Source organism: Anomaloglossus baeobatrachus, chromosome 2 (assembly GCF_048569485.1).
Source record: "Anomaloglossus baeobatrachus isolate aAnoBae1 chromosome 2, aAnoBae1.hap1, whole genome shotgun sequence".
Classification (NCBI taxonomy): Eukaryota; Metazoa; Chordata; class Amphibia; order Anura; family Aromobatidae; genus Anomaloglossus; species Anomaloglossus baeobatrachus.
In genome coordinates this window covers 455,408,186-455,432,361 of record NC_134354.1, presented here as the reverse complement: position 1 = coordinate 455,432,361, position 24,176 = coordinate 455,408,186, and the positions used below count along the sequence as shown (strand labels likewise).

Here is a 24,176-nt window from a genome sequence, read left to right as displayed (position 1 = left end):
ATTGCAAGTTTTGGGCCAAAAACCTCCTTCCCTCAATAAGAGCATTGAAAATGGGTCATGGCTGGGTCTTCCAGCATGACAATGACCCAAAACACACAGCCAGGGAAACTAAGGAGTGGCCTAACCAGTCTCCAGACCTGACCCCAAGAGAAAATCTTTGAAGGGACCCGAAACTCAATGTTGTCAAGAGACACCCCATAACCTGAATAATGATCTGTATGGAGGAGTGGGCCAAAATCCCTGCTGCAGTGTGTGCCTACTTGGTCAAGAACTACAAGAAACGTCTTTCCTCTGTTACTGCAAAAAAAAAAAGTTTCTGTACCAAATATTAGCCTCTTCATGACCAATACCCTGCACATGAGGAAAGACATGGCTATATCAGGAGAACTATACTACATTCCTAATTGGAGATATTTGCAAACACTATTATTATTATTATTATTATTATTATTATTATTATTATTATTATTAAGCCTACTACATATTGGGATAGGATCTTGGAGATGGGAATATCCCTTTAAGCATCAATAGAATTGCTAGTTATACACAGCTTAAAGGGATAGTCAGCTGATACTGGTGAGCTATTCTTGGCCTAGGTTATCAATAACAGTTATTGGTCCAAAACTCTGCACACCTGCCAATGAGCAGTTATCAGGAAGAGATTGTTGGGGGCACAGGGTGCCAGACTGAAATTGATCGGATATTGATAACCTTGGATAGGTCATCAGTATCAAAGTAGTGGACAACCCCTATAAGTGACTGCACTCAAACTTTATGCACTGTATATATAAACTGCTGTCACAGATATATTTAAGGGAAAAAAAAGAGTCACTTGCTGGCTGTTTATTGACAGTAGGCCTGGTAAGAATGAGCAGGAAGTCTGCGCGGAGAAAGTTCACAAGTCCCCGCTCTGTGTGACATTCCCTTACTTCCCTTCTCTGTGGCTTTGTTTGTGTTGGTCCTGCAAATCAGTAATACTAAAGGGAACTATCCACAGTTGGTTTAAGGGGCAGGAGCCAAGAAATAAGTAATTATGTCATAGGAAGCAACTGAGACAAGTGTTGTGTGTGTCTTCCTGAATTTATTAATGGTGACCCTCAGCATCCCTAGAAATTGACCTGTATGCCCCCAAAGGCCCCAGAGATTAAGAGCGGCTCATCACGGCTGCAAGTCCTGACAGGCCTGTTCATTCCTGTAACTATGTAAGTTGTAAGAAACAAGCCCGCACAATTACCATAAGCCATGTACACAGTGATCTTATATGATAGGAGAGATCTGCACTGGTCTCACAATGGGCAACTACACATGGTACAGTGCTGTATATCCAGTTATACGGAGTCTCATCTCAGGAGTTCATGGCTTCATTCACAAAGTGGACTAGAGCATAAAATAATGAATATCTCTACAAAAAAAAAAAATCACAATGTGAGGGCCCAACCTGCTTATTTGTGTGCCATGATGTCTTGATGTCTCACTCAATCATGGAAAAAATGGAGCCATGCATAAAGGCTATAAAAATCAATGGGTTAGAGTGGAGAGATCCCCTCAGGTGGCTCTTCTCTCTATGCTTCCAGGGTCGATTAAATCTCAAAAGGGGGACCTGCTGCATTTCTCCCTAACAGCAACTCGTATGATCATCCCCAGATGTTGGAAACAGACAACATGCCCAAACTTAGTGGAATGGCTGGGGAAGATGGCTAGCCTTAAGAGAATGGAGGACCTAACGGCAGAACTGACTGGTTCCATCGAAAAGTTCATTAGGGTGTGGAGACCATGGATCATGTTTCTGGACTCCCCATGGATCATGTTTCTGGACTCCCCAGAACTCCAAGAGATTGTGGGGAACCCTTCAGTAGGTGGACTGGATCCCCCTTTCCTCCCCCACCCTTCCTGCCCCCCCCTTCCCCTACTGCCCCCCCTCTCTTTTCTCTTTCTCTCTTTCTTTTCCCCATTACTTCCTTTTTTTTCCTCTTTCCTAACTTCTTCTCTACATAATCTTATGTTCTTTGTAGCTTCGGTTTATGAGAGTTGCCACGTGCATTCTTTTTGCTGGATAGAGACTTTGGGGTTTTTTTTCTCTCGTTTGGTAGTAGTGTCGAAGTATACAAGCTGTAAGAACTATGCCGTCTCATGGTGAAGTAATGTATCTTACTAGAAGCGTGAAAGATTCTATGGACTCAGTTGTGTGGTGACAATTGTATCAGTTTCTAAATCAATGTTATGTTTTCAAGTGTTAAAAACCTTAATAAAAAGAGATTTAACATAAAAATCAATGGGCTACTCATTAAGGCCTCATTCACACGTGCACTTGTACATGTGAGGGTCTATTAGGCCACTCACATGACTGTGATTTTTTGCGGACTAAGAGAACCGAGATTAAAATCGATAATGCAATTCTATGGGTCCATGGAAAACATCGGACAGCACTCAGATGACATCCGAGTGCGGTCCAATTTTCACGAGCTGTCAGAATGAAGAAGGTGGAGAATTTATTTTTTTTATTTCTCCACATAAGAGAAAATCTGATGACACTCGTACCACACTCTAAGCAGAGTTTGACCAAATAATCGGTCCTGTTTTTTTATACGTGGAAAAATTGGACATGTTAATGAGGCTTAATTGTTACAGGCATGTTGAGTGCAATTAAAGGGGCACCTTTTGAAAAAATGTTGTTTCTTACTGAGATGCATGTATTTTTGGTAATAATTATTTTTGTAATAGTACATCATTAAAAAAATGGCACTGTTTGCCTTCTACAGCCCTAGGGCTGCAATGTGTATTGCTGGACGCAGAATGAGTTACCGGAGAATCCATCAGTAAACTCACTCAGATAGTCCAATGAAGGAGGTTGCACCTTTTTAATCTTTTTCTTAGTCTTTTTTTTTAGCTCCACTTTATGATAACAGATCATATTAAAGTCGAATGTGAATGTGCAGGGAAGCATAGACTGTAAAAGCCAATTGGTGCAAAATCATTACTTCCATTTCCAGAGAGGGACAACCCATTTCTAAGCTTGAAAGTGAATGGGGCTGAGCTGAAATATCAGGTACAGCCAGTGTGACTACTGAACCATAGCGAGGCCACAAACGCTGCAGTCAGCTAATCGACAGAGATGATAGAAATCATTCATACAGTGTATTGCGAAAGTATTCGTTCCCCTTGAATTTTTCAACCTTTTCCCACATTTCAGGCTTCAAACATAAAGATAAAAATGTAAATGTTATGGTGAAGAATCAACAACAAGTGGGACACAATTGTGAAGCAGAACAAAATTTATTGCTTATTTTAAACTTTTTAAAAAAATAAAAAACTGAAAAGTGGGGCGTGCAATATTATTCGTCCCCTTTACTTTCAGTGCAGCAAACTCACTCCAGACGTTCATTGGGGATCTCTGAATGATCCAATGTTGTCCTAAATGACTGATGATGATAAATATAACCCACCTGTGTGTAATCAAGTCTCCGTATAAATGCACCTGCTCTGTGATAGTCTCAGTGTTCTGTTTAAAGTGCTGATAGCATCATGAAGACCAAGGAACACAACAGGCAGGTCCATGATACTATTGTGGAAAAGTTTAAAGCCGGATTTGGTTGCAAAAAGATTTCCAAAACTTTAAACATCCCAAGGAGCACTGTGCAAGCGATCATATTGAAATGGAAGGAGTATCATACCACTGCAAATCTACCAAGACCGTGCTGTCCATCCAAACTTTCATCTCAAACAAAGAGAAGACTGATCAGAGATGCCGCCAAGAGGCCCATGATCACTCTGGATGAACTGCAGAGATCTACAGCTGAGGTGGGAGAGTCTGTCCATAGGACAACAATCAGTTGCACACTGCACAAATCTGGCCTTTATGGAAGAGTGGCAAGGAGAAAGCCATTTCTCAAAGATATCCATAAAAATTGTCATTTAAAGTTTGCCACAAGCCACCTGGGAGACACACCAAACATTTGGAAGAAGGTACTCTGGTCAGATGAAACCAAAATCTAACTATTTGGGCGCAATGCCAAATGCCAAACAATATGTTTGGCGTAAAGGCAACACAGTTCATCACCCTGAACACACCATCCCCACTGTCAAACATGGTGGTGGTAGCATTATGGTTTGGGCCTGCTTTTCTCAGCAGGGACAGGGAAGATGGTTAAAATTGATAGGAAGATGGATGGAGCCAAATACAGGACCATTCTTGAAGAAAACCTGTTGGAGTCTGCAAAAGACCTGAGACTGGGATGGAGATTTGTCTTCCAGCAAGACAGACAATGGTCCCAAACATAAAGCAAAATCTACAATGGAATGGTTCACAAATAAACTTATCCAGGTGTTAGAATGGCCAAGTCAAAGTCCAGACCTGAATCCAATTGAGAATCTGTGGAAAGAGCTGAAAACCGCTGTTCACAAACGCTCTCCATCCAACCTCACTCAGCTCCAGCTATTTACAAAGGAAGAATGGGCAAGAATTTCATTCAGTTTCTCGATGTGCAAAACTGATAGACACATACTCCAAGCGATTTGCAGCTGTAATCGCAGCAAAAGGTGGCGCTACAAAGTATTAACTTAAAGGGGCTGAATAATATTGCATGCCACACTTTTCAGTTATTTATTTTTTAAAAAAGTTTAAAATAAGCAATACATTTCGTTCAAGTTCACAATTGTATCCCACTTGCTGTTGATTCTTCACCATAACATTAAAAATTTTATCTTTATGTTTGAAGCCTGAAATGTGGGAAAAGGTTGAAAAATTCAAGGGGGCCGAATACTTTCGCAAGGCACTGTAGATCTGATATTGGTGACAGATCCTAAATAAAGGTCATCAATACTTTAGTCTTGGAAACGTCAAAGCACAGCGTATATATGGATCAAATGTAAAAAATAGCAAGGTAAGATCTTCTGTAATGTGACCAGCTGGTTATTACCCAATCTCTTACCCAAAGTATGCTCCATCTCTGTCAATAAAGTATCTGCCCTCGGCATCTGTAGGAATATGATGACGTCCACTAAACATGGCAGCCAGCATGGTGTCCTCGTACCTCTGCAGTGTAGACAGCCTGGTGGTGAAGCACGTCCCTCCCACACTAAGTGGGACGACCTCGGGAAGCTGCAGAACAATAAAGAACAAGGTAAATCCGGCAGAAATGGTATAAGGACTTGGGATTAGAATAAAGCATTTTAATGGACACCAATAATATCATTAGTGGATTGCTGCTTATGTTTGGCATGGTGCGAGCGCACATTACTCCCATAGTGTTCTTATGTACTGAAAACCGTGCACAGAAGAATAATTGTTAGAGCTACCAACAATACACCGCATTGTGTGAGCCCTGCCAGAAGAGAAGGCTAATGGTTGTGACTGTAAGATGCACAGGGTGGAGGTGATGAATTGCTTTTGATGATAGGTAATGTCTTATGTAGACAATTTTAATTTAATGAATCAGATTTCAGTTTATTATTACGTTATTATAGAATCATAGAATATTAGAGTTGGAATGGACCTCCTGGGTCATCTAATCTAACCCCTGCTCAAAGCAGGATTCACTAAATCACTCCAGACAGATGTCCATCCAACCTCTTTTTAAAGACTTCCATTGAAGGAGAACTCACCACCTCTTGTAGCAGCCTGTTCCACTCGTTGATCACCCTCACTGTCAAAACGTTTTTTCTAATATCTAATCTGTGTCTCCTCCCCATCAGTTTCATCCCAATGATTCTAGTCTTTCCTTGTGAAAATGAGAATAAAACTGATCCCTCTACAGTGTGACAGCCTTTAAGATATTTGTAGACAGCTATTAGGTCTCCTCGCAGTCTTCTCTTTTGCAAGCTAAACAATCCTAAATCCTGTAACCGTTCCTCATAGGACATAGTTTGCAGACCAGTCACCATTCTGGTCACTCTTCTCTGAACTTGCTCCAGTTTGTTGATGTCTTTTTTAACTGGACACAATATTCCAGATGAGGTCTGACCAAAGAGGAGAAATGGGGATAATGACTTCACGTGATCTAGAATGTATGCTTCTGTTAATACATCCTAGAATGGTGTTTGCCTTTTTTTCTGCTGCATCACACTGTTGACTCATGTTCAGTCTGTGATCTATTAGTATACCTTAGTCTTTTTCACACATGCTGTTGGATAGCTCTATTCCTCCCATGCTGTATATGCTCTTTTCATTATTCTTGCCAAGATGTATGACTTTGCATTTCACCCTGTTAAAAACCATTCTATTAGTTGCTGCCCGTTGTTCCAGCTTGTTTAGGTCTTATTGAATCCTTTCTCTCTCTTTTCTAGTATTAGCTATTCCTCCTAGCTTTGTGTCATCAGCAAATTTAATCAGTTTACCCTTCATTCCTTCATCTAAATCATTGATAAAGATGTTGAACAACTCGGGGCCCAGGACAGAGCCCTGTGGTACCCCACTTGAGACAACCTTCCAACTGGATGTGTAGCCATTTATGACCACTCTTTGACTCCGATCACTAAGCCAGTTACGAATCCATCTAACACTTGCCTTGTCTATTCCACACTTGGTCATTTTTTCAATACGGATTGTATGAGATACTTTGTCAAATGCTTTGCTGAAGTCAAGATATACTATATCTACTGCATTTCCCTGATCCACCCAGTCAGTGATTCTGTCATAGAAGGAAATTAAGTTAGTCTGACATGACTTATTAGTTACAAACCCATGCTGGCTCTGGTTAATCACTTCAATTCTCATTCAGGTACTTGCATAAATGTTGTTTAATAATTTGTTCAAAGATCTTTCCTGGTATGGAAGTCAGGTTCACATGCCCATAGTTCCCTGGGTCCACCTTCTTCCCCTTTTTGAAGATAGGGACAACATTTGCTCTTCTCCAGTCTTCTGGAACTTCTCCTGTTCTTCAAGAATTTTCAAAAATTATGAAGAGTGGTTCTAATATTTCCTCTGCTATCTCCTTCCGTACACTGGGGTGTAATTCATCTGGACCTGGGGACTTGAATTCATTTATGTTAGCTAAGTATTCCCTCACTATCTCTTGGTTTATATATGGCCTGGATTCTTCTAATCCTTCAATAGAATAGAACAGTGAAGATCAGATGAGTTTACATTTACTTTTTCAGAGAAAACAGATGAAAAATGGGAATTTAAAATTATGTTGTAACCCACTAAGGGCGGCCATGTCGGAGGCAGACAAATGCTTCCCACGTTGTCTTTATAGACAGCTCAGTATGGTATGGGTACAGTCTTATTATGACAACCCCACCTTTAAGGAAAAGTATCATCTAAAAATGACCTGTTTAAATCAGGTTTTGGAGTTACAAGTATTTTTTAATATTTTTGTCAATTTTTTTCACATGATGATCTGTATTAAAAAAAAAAATTACATTTTCACACTGGGGCTAGGCATAGCATGAGTCATAACTTCCTGTACTTTCAGGAAGACTTTTCACTAGTCTTGTTATCATCGGAGGCAGGATTATAATGATAGGTAACGTCTCTATACACAGGTGATAACAAAAAATCCACAAATCACTATAGTTGATGGCACAGCTGACCCTCCACCCCCTCCTTTCACAAAGACCTTTACAAAAAATAGGGTCTGGATCTGACCATTGTAGCTAGTTTACGTGTGAATTTCCTGAAACAAGAAGTATAAGTTTGAAAAAAGCCCTAGTGGCCAGTGTGAAAGTTTCATGATCAATTTTTACATAAAAATTGTGATATGAAAAAGAAAAAAGCAAGGTGTGGATACCAAGCACTTGCATGGGTATGGGTTAATTAGTTTTATATTTTGATAGATTGGACTTTTACTGATACACCATTACCAAATATGTTTATTTGTAATTTTTTTCATTTCTTTATTTTTCAAGGGGAAAAAGGATAATTCAATTTTTTTTATATTTCTTATATATATATATATATATATATATATATATATATATATATATATTTTAAAAAACTTTTATCTTTTACTTTATTTTATAGTCCCCTTATATGACCTGAACCAGTGATCTTTTGATCTATATTTTTTTTAATCTCTTTATTAATGACCTTGTGGATGAGATTGATAGTAAAGTGTCAGTCTTTGCTGATGACACCAAACTATGTAGGATATTAAAAACTGACCTTGATAATACAATATTACAAAAAGATCTGGATAAGATGTCAGAATGGGCAGATACTTGGCAAATGAGATTTAATGTTGATTAAATGTAAAGTAATGCACCTAGGACGGAGTAATTCTATAACTGCGTATACATTAAACAGAAGTAAACTCGGGACTACAGAACAGGAGAAGGACTTGGGTATTCTCATTACAAATAAGCTGAGCAGCAGCACTCAATGTCAGGTAGAGCTGCTAAAGCAAACAAGATTTTAGGGTGTATAAAAAGAGAGATTAGATCCCGTGATCCCAACGTATTATTACCCCTCTATAAATCGCTTGTAAGGCCACATCTGGAATATGGGATCCAGTTTTGGGCTCCACATTTTAAATAGGACATTCAGAAGTTAGAGTCAGTTCAAAGGCGGGCAACTAGACTACTACAAGGAATGGAAAGCCTCCCATATGATGACAGGTTGAAAAAGTTAGATATGTTTAGCTTAGAAAAAAGACGTCTCAGAGGAGATCTCATTTATATGTATAAATATATGTGTGGTCAATATAAAGGACTGGCACATGACATTTCTTCCAAAGACAATACTAAGGACCAGAGGGAATTCACTGCGAGTGGAAGAAAAGCGATTCCGACAGCTAAATAGGAAAGGGTTCTTTACAGTTAGAGCAGTCAGACTGTGGAATGCTCTACCACAAGAGGTAGTAATGGCAGATACTATAACAGCTTTTAAAAAAGGGCTGGATGATTTCCTCAGTACACAAAACATTGATTGTTATAAATGACTTAGTGACCAAATGTAGAAGTGGTGGAGGAAGGTTGAACTAGATGGACCTAGGTCTTTTTTTCAACCTAAGTAACTATGTAACTATGTATATACTGAAACACGTTTAAACACTGGTAGTCTCCTATGAAGCTAATCTCCATAGGAGTACCAAAATTGCAGTGACAGAGGACATTAACAGGTCCCCGATTGCCATAGTAATCCTTCAGTGACCAACAATCGTTTTGCAGGACACAGATGGAAGCTGCTGTGTACTGGCAATTGTTCAATTTAAACACTATAGTCAAGAGATTGATAGCAGCATCTAAATAGTTTACAGCAGTGATCAGAGCTTAGCGTGGAGAATAGCCGGCTTGTGATCAAATAGACATGCATTTTTGTGACAAAACTGCACCAAAAAAATGCATAAAAACTGTATCACAAAAAGCAGCGTGAGCACACAGCCTTATATTCTTTTTTAGGATTCTGCCTCTAAGCAGTGATCTCTGGGGATGTAGCTTTTAGTAAAGGGAGTGAATTACTTACTCATACCAGACTGATAATAGCCAACAATATTTTAAATCACAGACTCTAAATACTGTTATTTGTGCATTTTCTACTATCATTAATATGCAGCATATCTAAAAATACTTTGTACAACTGTGAAATTTCTTAAAATGTATATGATGCCTTCTTTACGGTCTTCTATTATGTAATATCCCTTTATCAATCATGATCCCTAGCATAGCTCACTGTATGGGGCTGTCAGGCTGTTTGCATTGGAATGGATTCCACAGGCAGCGCTTCCAGGACATCCTGACCCTATGCATCTGGCACCGCAAGCGGGAAAGGGATGGGAACACAATCATCCTCAGGGAAGCCTAGAACTGCTGAGATCAATATCATGTCATTCCCACAAATGTCTGTGCAGTATATCCTTCTCGGTGAGTAGAATACAAATGATGCTCTTTTTAGGTAAACTCCTAAGTCTCATTCTTTCCTTGATGGAGAAAAGAAGATTGGCATTTATATATTTAGACAACATTTACCAGCCTTCATTTTTCAACTAATAAAAAAAACTTGAAATCTTATAGGCCAAATGCAGGCAGATCATAATCCACCACGCTGCACCACCTTTCCTCCTGCCTAACCATGCCCCTTTCCCCTCTGATTAGCGCCTCTCTAACTATAGACTTTGTACATAGAGAGCCTGGTGTGAGAAGGTGACTGGTTATATTGTGAATGGCATGTAGAGTGGGTACGGAAAGTATTCAGACTCCTTTAAATTTTTCATTCTTTGTTTCATTGCAGCCATTTGGTAAATTCAAAAAAGTTCATTTTTTCTCATTAATGTACACTCTGCACCCCATCTTGAGAGAAAAAACAGAAATGTAGAAATTTTTGCACATTTATTAAACAAGAAAAACTAAAATATCACATCGTCACAACTATTCTTCCAACCCTTTGCTCAGTATTGAGTAGAAGCGCCCTTTTGAGTTAGTACAGCCCTGAGTCTTCTTGGGAATTATGCAACAAGTATTTCACACCTGGATTTGGGGATCCTCTGCCATTCTTTCTTGCAGATCCTCTCCAGTTCCCTCAGGTTTGATGGTGAACGTTGGTGGAAAGCCATTTTCAGGTCTCTCCAGAGATGCTCAATTAAGTTTAGTCAGGGTTCTGGCTGGAGTAGTCAAGAATGGTCACATAGTTGTTCTGAAGCCACTCCTTTGTTATTTTAGCTGTGTGCTTAGGGTCATTGTCTTGTTGGAAGGTGAACCTTTGGCCAAGTCTCGGGTCCAGAGCACTCTGGAAGAGGTTTTCTTCCAGGATATCTCTGTACTTGGCTGCATTCATCTTTCCTTCAATTGCAACCACTCGTCCTGTCCCTGCAGCTAAAAAACACCCCCATAGCATGATGCTGCCACCACCATGTTTGAATGTTGGGATTGTATTGGGTAGGTGATGAGCAGTGCCTTATTTTCTCCACATATACCGCTTAGAACTATCACCAAAAAGTTCTATCTTTGTCTCATCAGACCAGAGAATCTTATTTCTCATAGTCAGGGAGTCCTTCATGTGTTTTTTTTGCAAACTATGTTGGCTTTCATATGTCTTGCACTGAGGAGAGGCTTCCGTCGGGCCACTCTGCCATGATAAAGGCCCAACTGGTGGAGGGCTACAGTGATAGTTTACTTTGTGGAACTTTCTCTCATCTTCCTACTGCATCTCTGGAGCTCAGCCACAGTGATCTTGGGGTTCTTCTTTACCCCTCTCACCAAGGCTCTTCTCCCACGATTGCTCAGTTTGGCTGGACAGCCAGTTCTAGGAAGAGTTCTGGTGGTCCAAAACTTCTTCCATTTAAGTATTATGGAGGCCACTGTGCTCTTAGGAACCTTGAGTACTGCAGACATTTTTTTTGTAACCTTGGCCAGATCTCTACCTTGCCACACATCTATCTCTGAGCTCCTTGGGCAGTTCCTTTGACCTCATGATTCTCATTTGGTCTGACATGCACTGTGAGCTGTGAGGTCTTGTATAGACAGTTGTGTGACTTTCCAAATCAAGTCCTATCAGTTTAATTAAACACAGCTGGACTCCAATGAAGGAGTAGAACCATATCAAGAAGGATCACAAGGAAATGGACAGCATGTGACTTAAATATGAGTGTCTGAGCAAAGGGTCTGAAAACTTATGACCATGTGATATTTCAGTTTTTTTTAATAAATTTGCAAAGATTTCTACATTTCTGTTTTTCTTCTGTCAAGATGGGGTGCAGAGTGTACATTAATGAGAAAAAAATGAACTTTTTTGAATTTACCAGATGGCTGCAATGAAACAAAGAGTGAAAAATTTAAAGGGGTCTCAATACTTTCTGTACCCACTATATATTTTTATTAAATGTGTGTACATTACATGTAATGTAATGTGAGTGTATTCATATACTCACCTACCACCGCTCTCTCCAGTGTTCAGTGTGGCTCTGCTCTGTGCTGCTTTCCGAACACACTGTATGTGCCACAGAAGTGATGTGATCCTGGGAGTTTTTGCTGGCACTTGTAGTGCCACAAACGTTTCCTATAAGTATTGAATGGGCCAGGATTAAGGATGGGTGAGAGATGGGTGGGACTGGCCATCCACATACCCTGCCTATGGGTGTGTCTGACATGTCTTAATTGGGTTCAGAAATGCCTATAACCTTGAATGACCTCACTGCTTCACCACCGTGCGGAGCTGCCGCCCGACCACCGTGCGGAGCTGCCGCCCGACCTACACCCCACCTACTGTCTCCTCCCCAAAATCCTTTAGAATGTAAGCCTGCAAGGGCAGGGCCCTCTTCCCTCTGTACTAGTCTGTCTACTGTAACCTGTATATGTGTTCTGTATGTAACCCCCTTCTCATGTACAGCACCATGGAATCAATGGTGCTCTATAAATAAATAATAATAATAATAATAATAATAATAATAATAATAATAAATTGGGTTGCTTGGCACATGTCAGTTCAGTGTGTGGAGCAGTGTGTGGAACAGCACTGCATGAAGAGCAGCTTCTGGCAGGAAAAAGAGATTGCTGTCCTCAGAGAGATTGGCCTCTGGAAGAAACTCACCTGAGGAAGCGTGAAGGGGTTTCAAACATCTGGAACTGAGTGAGGGATGCTGTGGGAGCTCTACTCTGACACTGGTAGTGTCCATTTCTGAGCGGGCGAGCCACGATCTATAGGAACTGGTATCCGGGATATCTATGTGTTATGGATTTTGTTTGAAGAAGCGGTTTATGTGGCGTTAAACCGTTTTGGACTTTTATTAAGCTGTGTGTGTGTTCCTGTTGCTACCTCGGAAATGCAGCAAAGTGAGTGCCCCCTATCAAGTGAGCAGGCAAGGTCTCACAGTAAAGAGAACTTGTCAACAGATTTGCCCCATATGAACTGTAGCCACCAGCAGTAAACCCTTATATACAGCATTACAGAGTATATAAGTTATATAAGTAACTAAGTCGTTCTGTATAACATGAAAAGCCTTTACTATACTCACCGACAGTGCAGTCCGGTTTGATGGGCATCGCTGGTCTCGATATGGAGCCTCCTCTCTCCTTGTGATCACCATCCTACATCATCCACACAGTGTCCTCCATTGCACTCTTGCGCATGTGCACTTATCTCTGTAGTGTAATGTGCATGCGCGGGCATTCTTTGACCTTTCCTCGTGCATGCGCACTACAATACTTTGCCCTCAGCACGGCTGAGTACAGTTAACCTACACAGGAGCGTGATGGAGGATACTATGTAGACAATGTAAGATGTGTCATCTGCACAACGCAGGGAAGGAGGATGGCAATCGCCAGAGCAAGACCAGCGGCGCTCATCGGACCTGACCGCCCGGCAGGTGAGTATAAAAAAGCTGTGTTTTATGTTAGACAGAGCGCCTTGGGTAATTAAATACAGTATTCTACTCTGCTGTATATAAGCGCTTACTGGTGTTAACCAGTTTATAATAGACAATTCCGGTGACAGGTTCCCCTTAAATTTCTGAGCTCTGCATTCCGCTAAATCTAAAAACTCAGATTTTATCACAACTGCTGCAGCCAGTAATCTAACTGATACATCATTGGATTCAGGGTCTGGTTGCCTACATCAAGCTGCTCTCAGATGAGGTAGCAAAAACTTGCTGACAGATTCTCTTTAAACCACCAATCCAGCGCTTATTTTCAGTGTTGGAGTGGTGCTTTACATGTAAGTCACCATCCCTGTCTTATACTTGCCGTTTGTAAACTTTTTCTGTGCCGCTTTGGTTCCACGGTGTGCTCTTGGGCCCATCATTTCTGATTAGCCGGAAGTCAGAAGTTATATCACAATCTTGCAATGCAAGTCTATGAGAGCCAGAACGAGGGCAGAACAAGGCTCTCATAAAGATGTATTCAGTTGTGACCTCCAGCCGCTCTCCATGAAACACTGGATGTCAGAAATCGCGAGGTTCTGACAGGAGCAGCAGCGATAACAGAAGACGACAGCAACAACAGTTGATTATAATACAAGTCACAAGGGAATTAGATTTAAAGCACCACTCCAGAGGTGCAATAAAAAAAACACAGCTTTAAATAATCATGTCACCTCTGAAAAAGTGCAAGCTCGTGATTCTGTCAAGCGGAATTGGGGAGTGAAGGGGATTGCAGCTCAAAGTGGAAGGAAGTTTTGCATTTTTTATTATGTTTTCCCCTCTGTTTTGTTTTCTTTAAAGGGAACCTGTCACCGCTCTGTAGAACGTTAAAAAGACCTTTATAATACTCACCAAGGTGGCGGTCCGGTCCGATGGGTGTCGCTGCTCTCGGTCCGGCGCTTCCTCCATCTTGCTCGATCGCTGTCCTAATGCTCAATCCCGTGTGCGTGACGTGTTGAGCGCCATTCACACAAAGAACTCCACTGCACTTCAGCGCATGCGCACTTTGATCTGCCCGGCTCCGAAAGTGTTCTGTTTATGGCTGGCTGTATGTGGGCGGAGACCCAAACTGCCCAATTAGTGAGTTCCAATGTGGTTCAGGTTAAGGGTACTTTCACACTTGCGTTCAGCGCAGTCCGTCACTATGGAGAATAGCGCAGTCCGTTAACGCACTGCGCTATTCTCCATAGACTTGTATGGACGACGCACTGTAACACAAGTGTCAGCGTTGCATCCACTGGACGACGTAGCGTCGTTATTTTGACGCTGCGCCGGGTGGGAGGAACGCAGCATGTAACTTTTTTTCATCAGCGCAATCCGTAGGATTTCACTGCGCATGCTCTCTCTGGCTCCCTGCACCCGTAACCAAGGTAAATATTGGGTAACCAAGCAAAGTGCTTTGCCGATATTTACCCTCGCTACGTGTGCAGGGAGCCCGACACTTCCCCGCTTGGCTCCGCCCCCTCCCGCACTCCACTCCGCATGTATGTACACACACACACACACACTCACCTGTCCTCAGCGCCATGGCCCGCTCGGCTCCACCCACTCCGCCCCCCGCAGACATTCTTGGCGGCCGAACGATCAGCTGAGCGCCCGGCCGCCGGCATGTGATAGCGCTCAGCTGATCGACCGGCCGCCAGCATGTGAGAGCGCTCAGCTGAGCGCCCGGCCGCTGGCATCTGAGAGCGTTCAGCTGAGCGCCCGGCCGCCGGCATGTGAGAGCGCTCAGCTCAGCTGAGTGCCCGGCCACCGGCTATTGAGAGCGATCAGCTGATCGTCCACAATAGTCTGCTGCCGGTAAAACTGTAAAGAAAAAAAAAAAAGCTTTCCGTTGTTTTGTACGATCCGTAGCATACGTTGTGCCACTATATGCAATGCATCCGTTGCATCCGTCACACAACGCAATGCTACGGAAGCCGTCCAATGCAAGTGTGAAAGTAGCCTAAGGGGTTGTCCACTACTTGGACAACCCCTAGTCATTCCCCTTGAATAAGCCTATACTCACCTTCGGTGCTGATGCAATTCCAGCGATGTCTGGGGCTGCGTTCCCAGGGCCCATGTGACATTATGACATGCGGGCCCTGCGACCATTCCTTTTCCCCGCATTCAGACGTTTGAGCAGTAACTCAGTGCAGCACTCACATCCTGCTCAAATGTCCGAAGGAGGGGAGATACACGCTGGGCACTGATTGGTCGCGGGGCTTGCGTGTCATAATGATGTCACATGGGCCCCAGGAACGTGGCTATAGACATCGATGGAAGCATGCCGGGGTTGAGTATAGGCTTATTTTTTTTTGCGGGACAACACCTTTAGGTCAGGGTCCCAAACAGAACTTTATCTAAAGTCCGGCTGAACCCGCAGAACCCGAACTTCCACTCGTCCGCTCATCTCTAGTCCTGAAGAGTCTTCCACTTGAAAAACTCGCAGGGTCACCCAATTTTAAGGGTTCGCTCACATCTGCGTATATAAGATCGCTAAGATTCTCACCAAGAAGTTGGCGAGTGTCGTGCATTTTTTTCCTCATCTAGCTTCCGTATGGATGTGATTTCACAGACCCATAGACTTGTATTGGCCATTGTCATCCGTGCTGACAGAAAAATGGACAAGTCTCCATGACCTTTGCACATTCACACAGTGCTTGAAAAAACACAGACATGAGAGCGGCACCATAGACTATAATGGGTAAGTGTGGTACCCATGGAAAAAAATTAAATAACACATATATGCAATATGGAAGTCTGAATGAGGCCTAAAAGATTGTAAGTTATCCCCTATCCATTTATACTTAATGGCACAGCTGGGGATACCCAAGCACTGAGCTTATCTGGTCAGTAATTCCATAAGAATGAATACAGCAGCAGTGCATATGATCGACCTCACCTCCATTCACACAAGCCCTTCAGTGCCCTGGTCCCGTGACATGCACCAGTCAGTGCCCTGGTCCAGTCACACGCTCCCTTCAGTGTCCTGGTCTAGTGACACACGCCCTTCAGTGCCCTGGTGCCACGTGCCCTTCAGTGCCCTGGTTCAGTGACACGCGTCCTTCAGTGCCCTGGTCTAGTGACACGCGCCCTTCAGTGCCCTGGTCCAGTGACACGCGCCCTTCAGTGCCCTGGTCCAGTGACACGCGCCCTTCAGTGCCTTGGCCCCATGCGTTCTTCAGTGCCCTGGCCCAGTGGATCAGTGTAGGTCGTAGTAGTTAAACCACTTCCGATCTGGAAGTCATCCCCTCTCCTATGGACAGGGGATAACTTTCAAACTTGGCAATATCCCTTTAAACTTATACGGTGGTAAAAGCCCTTGATATATACAGCTAAGAGAGGCTGGTGACAAGCATCACAATAAGTCTTCTATTGTAAAACAAAAAAAATGAGGACAGACTGATATGGGTGATAGTGTTACACTATTCTGTGGAGACCCGAATGTATAACACCTGAATGGAGGCTTTCAGAAGGGAATATTAGGGTCTATCACTGTGTCAGGAGCTTTCCTGGTGCATATTGTAAATGAACACAGACGGCTCAAGGTCAGATATATCCGAGCCAGATATATCCGCAATGGTGACTAGTAACTATTCAGACTCCAGATGATTTTTCATTTCTGCTGACAGAAGCAACAAAAGGTGCTGCTTATCCTAAGGCCTCATTCAGACCTCCGATGTTCTTGTGCAAGTGCAATCATGGATTTGTGATAGTCTACAGTTAGGTCCAGAAATATTTGGACAGTGACACAAGTTTTGTTATTTTAGCTGTTTACAAAAACATGTTCAGAAATACAATTATATATATAATATGGGCTGAAAGTGCACACTCCCAGCTGCAATATGAGAGTTTTCACATCCAAATTGGAGAAAGGGTTTAGGAATCATAGCTCTGTAATGCATAGCCTCCTCTTTTTCAAGGGACCAAAAGTAATTGGACAAGGGACTCTAAGGGCTGCAATTAACTCTGAAGGCGTCTCCCTCGTTAACCTGTAATCAATGAAGTAGTTAAAAGGTCTGGGGTTGATTACAGGTGTGTGGCTTTGCATTTGGAAGCTGTTGCTGTGACCAGACAACATGCGGTCTAAGGAACTCTCAATTGAGGTGAAGCAGAACATCCTGAGGCTGAAAAAAAAGAAAAAATCCATCAGAGAGATAGCAGACATGCTTGGAGTAGCAAAATCAACAGTCGGGTACATTCTGAGAAAAAAGGAATTGACTGGTGAGCTTGGGAACTCAAAAAGGCCTGGGCGTCCACGGATGACAACAGTGGTGGATGATCGCCGCATACTTTCTTTGGTGAAGAAGAACCCGTTCACAACATCAACTGAAGTCCAGAACACTCTCAGTGAAGTAGGTGTATCTGTCTCTAAGTCAACAGTAAAGAGAAGACTCCATGAAAGTAAATACAAAGGGTTCACATCTAGCTGCAAACCATTCATCAATTCCAAAAATAGACAGGCCAGAGTTAAATTTGCTGAAAAACACCTCATGAAGCCAGCTCAGTTCTGGAAAAGTATTCTATGGACAGATGAGACCAAGATCAACCTGTACCAGAATGATGGGAAGAAAAAAGTTTGGAGAAGAAAGGGAACGGCACATGATCCAAGGCACACCACATCCTCTGTAAAACATGGTAGAGGCAACGTGATGGCATGGGCATGCATGGCTTTCAATGGCACTGGGTCACTTGTGTTTATTGATGACATAACAGCAGACAAGAGTAGCCGGATGAATTCTGAAGTGTACCGGGATATACTTTCAGCCCAGATTCAGCCAAATGCTGCAAAGTTGATCGGACGGCGCTTCATAGTACAGATGGACAATGACCCCAAGCATACAGCCAAAGCTACCCAGGAGTTCATGAGTGCAAAAAAGTGGAACATTCTGCAATGGCCAAGTCAATCACCAGATCTTAACCCAATTGAGCATGCATTTCACTTGCTCAAATCCAGACTTAAGACGGAAAGACCCACAAACAAGCAGGACCTGAAGGCTGCGGCTGTAAAGGCCTGGCAAAGCATTAAGAAGGAGGAAACCCAGCGTTTGGTGATGTCCATGGGTTCCAGACTTAAGGCAGTGATTGCCTCCAAAGGATTCGCAACAAAATATTGAAAATAAAAATATTTTGTTTGGGTTTGGTTTATTTGTCCAATTACTTTTGACCTCCTAAAATGTGGAGTGTTTGTAAAGAAATGTGTACAATTCCTACAATTTCTATCAGATATTTTTGTTCAAACCTTCAAATTAAACGTTACAATCTGCACTTGAATTCTGTTGTAGAGGTTTCATTTCAAATCCAATGTGGTGGCATGCAGAGCCCAACTCGCGAAAATTGTGTCACTGTCCAAATATTTCTGGACCTAACTGTATGGGGCCATTCACATGTCTGTGATTTTTCACAGTCCATGGAAAATCAGAGAAATGTCCAATTTTATTCTGTGTCGTATCAAAATCAGCAATACAAGTCTGTGTCACTGAAAAAAATTTAGACCATACAATCTGAGTAAACAAATTGGTCAATTTTTTTTCGTATGTGAGAAGATCTGACATCTGAACGAGCCCTGTATGTGGGATAATGTACCGTATTTTTCAGATTATAAGACGCAATTTTCTTCCCGAAAATATGGGAGGAAAATGAGGGGTGTGTTTTTAAAATCAAAAAGTAGCTTACTGGGGGGTGGTGGAGAGGGGTCACAGGAGGACGGAGCTGTCCTGTGCTGCGGGCGCTGCTCTGTGCCAGGGCTGCGGGCAGCGAGGGTCTGTGCGGCAGGTGGCGAGGCTCTGTGGTGCAGGCGGCGAGGCTCTGTGGTGCCGGTGGTGAGGCTCTGTGGTGGAGGCGGCGAGGCTCTGTGCTGCACTGGCCATTCTGAAGATGTCGGCAGTGAGTGCTTCAAATAATGGTGCCCAGAGTTGGCGCATGCGCAGATGGAGTTCTCAGCTCAAGCTCTCATCAGCGCACGCGCCGACTCCGGCCTCCATTTCTTTGAAGCCCCAGGGCAGAGCAGCGCCCGATGCCCAAGGGCAGATAGGCCACAGCCCGCAGTGAGTATATGGACCCCCACTGCACCACCCGCAGCATCGCTGTACTCCAGCATTGCCCCTGCCTCCTGTGACCACCACTGCGGCCCCCTCCGGTAAGACACCACCGGATTATAAAACGGACCCCATATTTATTTTTTTTTACCTTCTTTTTCTCTAAATTTGGGGTGCATTTTACAATCTGGTGCGTCTTATAAAATGAAAAATATGGTAATTTGAGATAAAAGAATTGTACTGTGCCATAAATATATCCCATCCCCGATGTTGTGGATAACAAGGAGAATAATACGCTGGAAGTAATACAAGTAGAAAACAAAACCTAAAAGGTAAAGAATAGGGGCACATTTAGGAATGGGGGAGTCGAGTAGCACCATTGCCTTACATTGTATCAATTCTTTTGTAGTCAATGTCCACAATGGATTTACTACACCCGTTACAATACTCTCTTATTAAATCTGTATTTAGGGCAGAGCCATGGAGTGCGCAGGGCTCTTAGTCACCTGTGGGAAAGTGAGCCAAAGACTCCTCCGCCCACGGAAGAAGAAACCAAAATCTTAAACAGGCGGACCCTGCTAGACATTTTACTCTCTGACCCCGGAGCTTACAGAACAAAAAGAAACATGAAAACATGGCCTCTATTCCATTAATTGTAATATATTGTAAATAGTTAATGCCCAATTATCTTTCCTACCAGGGTGCCACCCTTCTTGCTTGTAATGGTTGTGTTGTGTATACATATTCATATACATGCTTCACCCATGAGGATCTTCCCAAAGTGCAATTTGCAAATATCCAGGCGCCCCCCCCAGCCCTTCTGCTCTACAGCGAGATGCCAGGGCACCATGAATCAGAGATCTCCAACAATACCATGCTACCAGCACCATTCATTTCTATCAACAATGTGTATTTTATATTATGCTTGAATTTTCTATTATATTTCTATTTGTTATTATAGTATACTTGATTTTTACATTGTTTTATACATTTATATTATGCTTGAATTTTAGTTTATATTTTCTATGATATTTTGGATTATACTTGTATTTTACATTATATTTTATATTATATTAACCTTGATTTTGATATATTTTACATTACTATCCTTGACTTTGGACCATACGTATATTATCTTTTCTATGATCCTTGATTTTTGGACCATTATATTATATTATCTTTGCATTTTGGGCCATATTTCTATGCTCTTTTCTATTATCCCTGAATTTTGGGCCATATTTCTATGCTCTTTTCTATTATCCCTGAATTTTGGGCCATATTTCTATGTTCTTTTCTATTATCCCTGAATTTTGGGCCATATTTCTATTATCCCTGAATTTTGGGCCATATTTCTATGCGCTTTTCTATTATCCCTGAATTTTGGGCCATATTTCTATGCGCTTTTCTATTATCCCTGAATTTTGGACCATATTTCTATGCGCTTTTCTATTATCCCTGAATTTTGGGCCATATTTCTATGCGCTTTTCTATTATCCCTGAATTTTGGATCATATTTCTATGCGCTTTTCTATTATCCCTGAATTTTGGGCCATATTTCTATGCGCTTTTCTATTATCCCTGAATTTTGGGCCATATTTCTATGCGCTTTTCTATTATCCCTGAATTTTGGACCATATTTCTATGCGCTTTTCTATTATCCCTGAATTTTGGGCCATATTTCTATGCGCTTTTCTATTATCCCTGAATTTTGGGCCATATTTCTATGCGCTTTTCTATTATCCCTGAATTTTGGACCATATTTCTATGCGCTTTTCTATTATCCCTGAATTTTGGACCATATTTCTATGCTCTTTTCTATTATCCCTGAATTTTGGGCCATATTTCTATGCTCTTTTCTATTATCCCTGAATTTTGGGCCATATTTCTATGCTCTTTTCTTTTATCCCTGAATTTTGGGCCATATTTCTATGCTCTTTTCTATTATCCCTGAATTTTGGGCCATATTTCTATTATCCCTGAATTTTGGGCCATATTTCTATTATCCCTGAATTTTGGGCCATATTTCTATGCTCTTTTCCATTATCCCTGAATTTTGGGCCATATTTCTATGCGCTTTTCTATTATCCCTGAATTTTGGATCATATTTCTATGCGCTTTTCTATTATCCCTGAATTTTGGGCCATATTTCTATGCGCTTTTCTATTATCCCTGAATTTTGGGCCATATTTCTATGCGCTTTTCTATTATCCCTGAATTTTGGACCATATTTCTATGCGCTTTTCTATTATCCCTGAATTTTGGGCCATATTTCTATGCGCTTTTCTATTATCCCTGAATTTTGGATCATATTTCTATGCGCTTTTCTATTATCCCTGAATTTTGGGCCATATTTCTATGCGCTTTTCTATTATCCCTGAATTTTGGGCCATATTTCTATGCGCTTTTCTATTATCCCTGAATTTTGGACCATATTTCTATGCGCTTTTCTATTATCCCTGAATTTTGGACCATATTTCTATGCGCTTTTCTATTATCCCTGAATTTTGGACCATATTTCTATGCTCTTTTCTATTATCCCTGAATTTTGGGCCATATTTCTATGCTCTTTTCTATTATCCCTGAATTTTGGGCCATATTTCTATTATCCCTGAATTTTGGGCCATATTTCTATTATCCCTGAATTTTGGGCCATATTTCTATTATCCCTGAATTTTGGGCCATATTTCTATGCTCTTTTCCATTATCCCTGAATTTTGGGCCATATTTCTATGCTCTTTTCTATTATCCCTGCATTTTGGGCCATATTTCTATGCTCTTTTCTATTATCCCTGCATTTTGGGCCATATTTCTATGCTCTTTTCTATTATCCCTGCATTTTGGGCCATATTTCTATGCTCTTTTCTATTATCCCTGAATTTTGGGCCATATTTCTATGCTCTTTTCTTTTATCCCTGAATTTTGGGCCATATTTCTATGCTCTTTTCTATTATCCCTGAATTTTGGGCCATATTTCTATTATCCCTGAATTTTGGGCCATATTTCTATGCTCTTTTCCATTATCCCTGAATTTTGGGCCATATTTCTATGCTCTTTTCTATTATCCCTGCATTTTGGGCCATATTGCCACTATCTTATATATTCCATTATCCTCGCCTGTCAGATGGACAGTACATACAGGCTGCCCTGTACACAGCTGGTACAGCCACAAGTGGCCATCACTCCGTGCCCTCCAGGCTGCCCACCCAGCAGATGGCCCTGTGACTGTACCAATCCCTGGGTGCTCAGCCCTGACACAGCCAATGGGCACAGCTAAGGGAGTGGTAAGGAGAGAGGCTAATGGAGAGCTGGGCTTCCCTGGCACAGGATGAGGGCACAGACCTACCTGCAGCGGGGGCAGCTTTCCGTGCAGGGAGAAGGTGGCACTGCTCGGGGTGGGAGTGGCTGGCTCGATCAGCTCATCTTCAGCATCAGAGCTCGACATGGCATCATCCGGGGTCCCTCTGTCTTCCAACTGCCCCGAAACTACCACCATCCCTCTAAGCTTCTCTGCCGGGGGCCTCACTAGTCAGAGCTGGGGAAGGGCTGTGCAGCGATGCGGGCACTGGTAGGTCACAGCTGCCTGGCACTCATGCTGTGCCCGTCTGGAGGTGTATGTGGTACGTGTGCCCGGGATGTGACCTGTCTGTACACACTTGTATACAGCTTGTCTGCTGACGTCACGGGGCGGGCTCTGCGGCTCCGGGGAGGGTCACGTGACTCCATCTCCTGTCAGAACTGTGCGCCTCGGGCTCCATCCTAAATGTTACTGTGCACCCTCTCGTGTACCGTAATGTCGGCATATAAGTGGCTCAAGAGCTTACACTGAGAGTACCAGCATACTACACCGTCCAATACCGCCACAGGGACAAAGTAATACAGCCATAGAGATGGCTACTAAAGTAATACCGCCACAGGGCAAAATAATACAGCCATAGAGATGGCTACTAAAGTAATACCGCCACAGAGCCGAAATAATACAGCCATAGAGATGGTGACCAAAGTAATAAAAACACAGGGCCAATATAATACAGCCATAGAGATGGTGACTAAAGTAATACCGCATACAGCCATACAGTGATGGTGACCAAAGTAATACCTCCACAGGGCAAAATAATACAGCCATAGAGATGGTAACTAAACTAATACCGCCATAGTGCAAAATAATACAGCCATAGAGATGGTGACTAAACTAATACCGCCATAGTGCAAAATAATACAGCCATAGAGATGGTAACTAAACTAATACCGCCATAGTGCAAAATAATACAGCCATAGAGATGGTGACTAAACTAATACCGCCATAGTGCAAAATAATACAGCCATAGAGATGGTGACTAAAGTAATACCGGAAGAGGGCTAAAATAATACAGCCATACAGTGATGGTGACCAAAGTAATACCGCCACAGGACAAAATAATACAGCAATAGAGATGGTGACTAAACTAATACCGCCACAGGACAAAATAATACAGCAATAGAGATGGTGACTAAACTAATACTGCCACAGTGCAAAATAATACAGCAATAGAGATGGTGAGTAAAGTAATACCGCCACAGGGCAAAATAATACAGCAATAGAGATGGCTACTAAAGTAATACCGCCACAGAGCCGAAATAATACAGCAATGGTGACCAAAGTAATAAAAACACAGGGCCAATATAATACAGCCATAGAGATGGTGACTAAAGTAATACCGCATACAGCCATACAGTGATGGTGACCAAAGTAATACCTCCACAGGGCAAAATAATACAGCCATAGAGATGGTGACTAAACTAATACCGCCATAGTGCAAAATAATACAGCCATAGAGATGGTGACTAAAGTAATACCGGAAGAGGGCTGAAATAATACAGCCATACAGTGATG

The 24,176-nt window shown here is 42.2% G+C and overlaps 1 protein-coding gene across 1 annotated transcript in view; it reads right to left on the bottom strand.

Annotated features, from left to right (window-relative positions):
* The window catches only part of KCTD7 (potassium channel tetramerization domain containing 7), a 31,450-nt gene extending 8,443 nt beyond the window's left edge, over positions 1 to 23,007 (bottom strand). Inside the window, exons 1-2 of the mRNA XM_075334218.1 lie at positions 22,650 to 23,007; positions 4,929 to 5,098 (exon numbers count right to left, since the gene is read on the bottom strand). Coding sequence (XP_075190333.1) covers positions 4,929 to 5,098; positions 22,650 to 22,799 — 320 coding nt within the window. The 5' untranslated portion in view covers positions 22,800 to 23,007. The remainder of the gene's footprint in view (positions 1 to 4,928; positions 5,099 to 22,649) is intronic.
* Between the last annotated feature and the right edge of the window lie 1,169 nt (positions 23,008 to 24,176).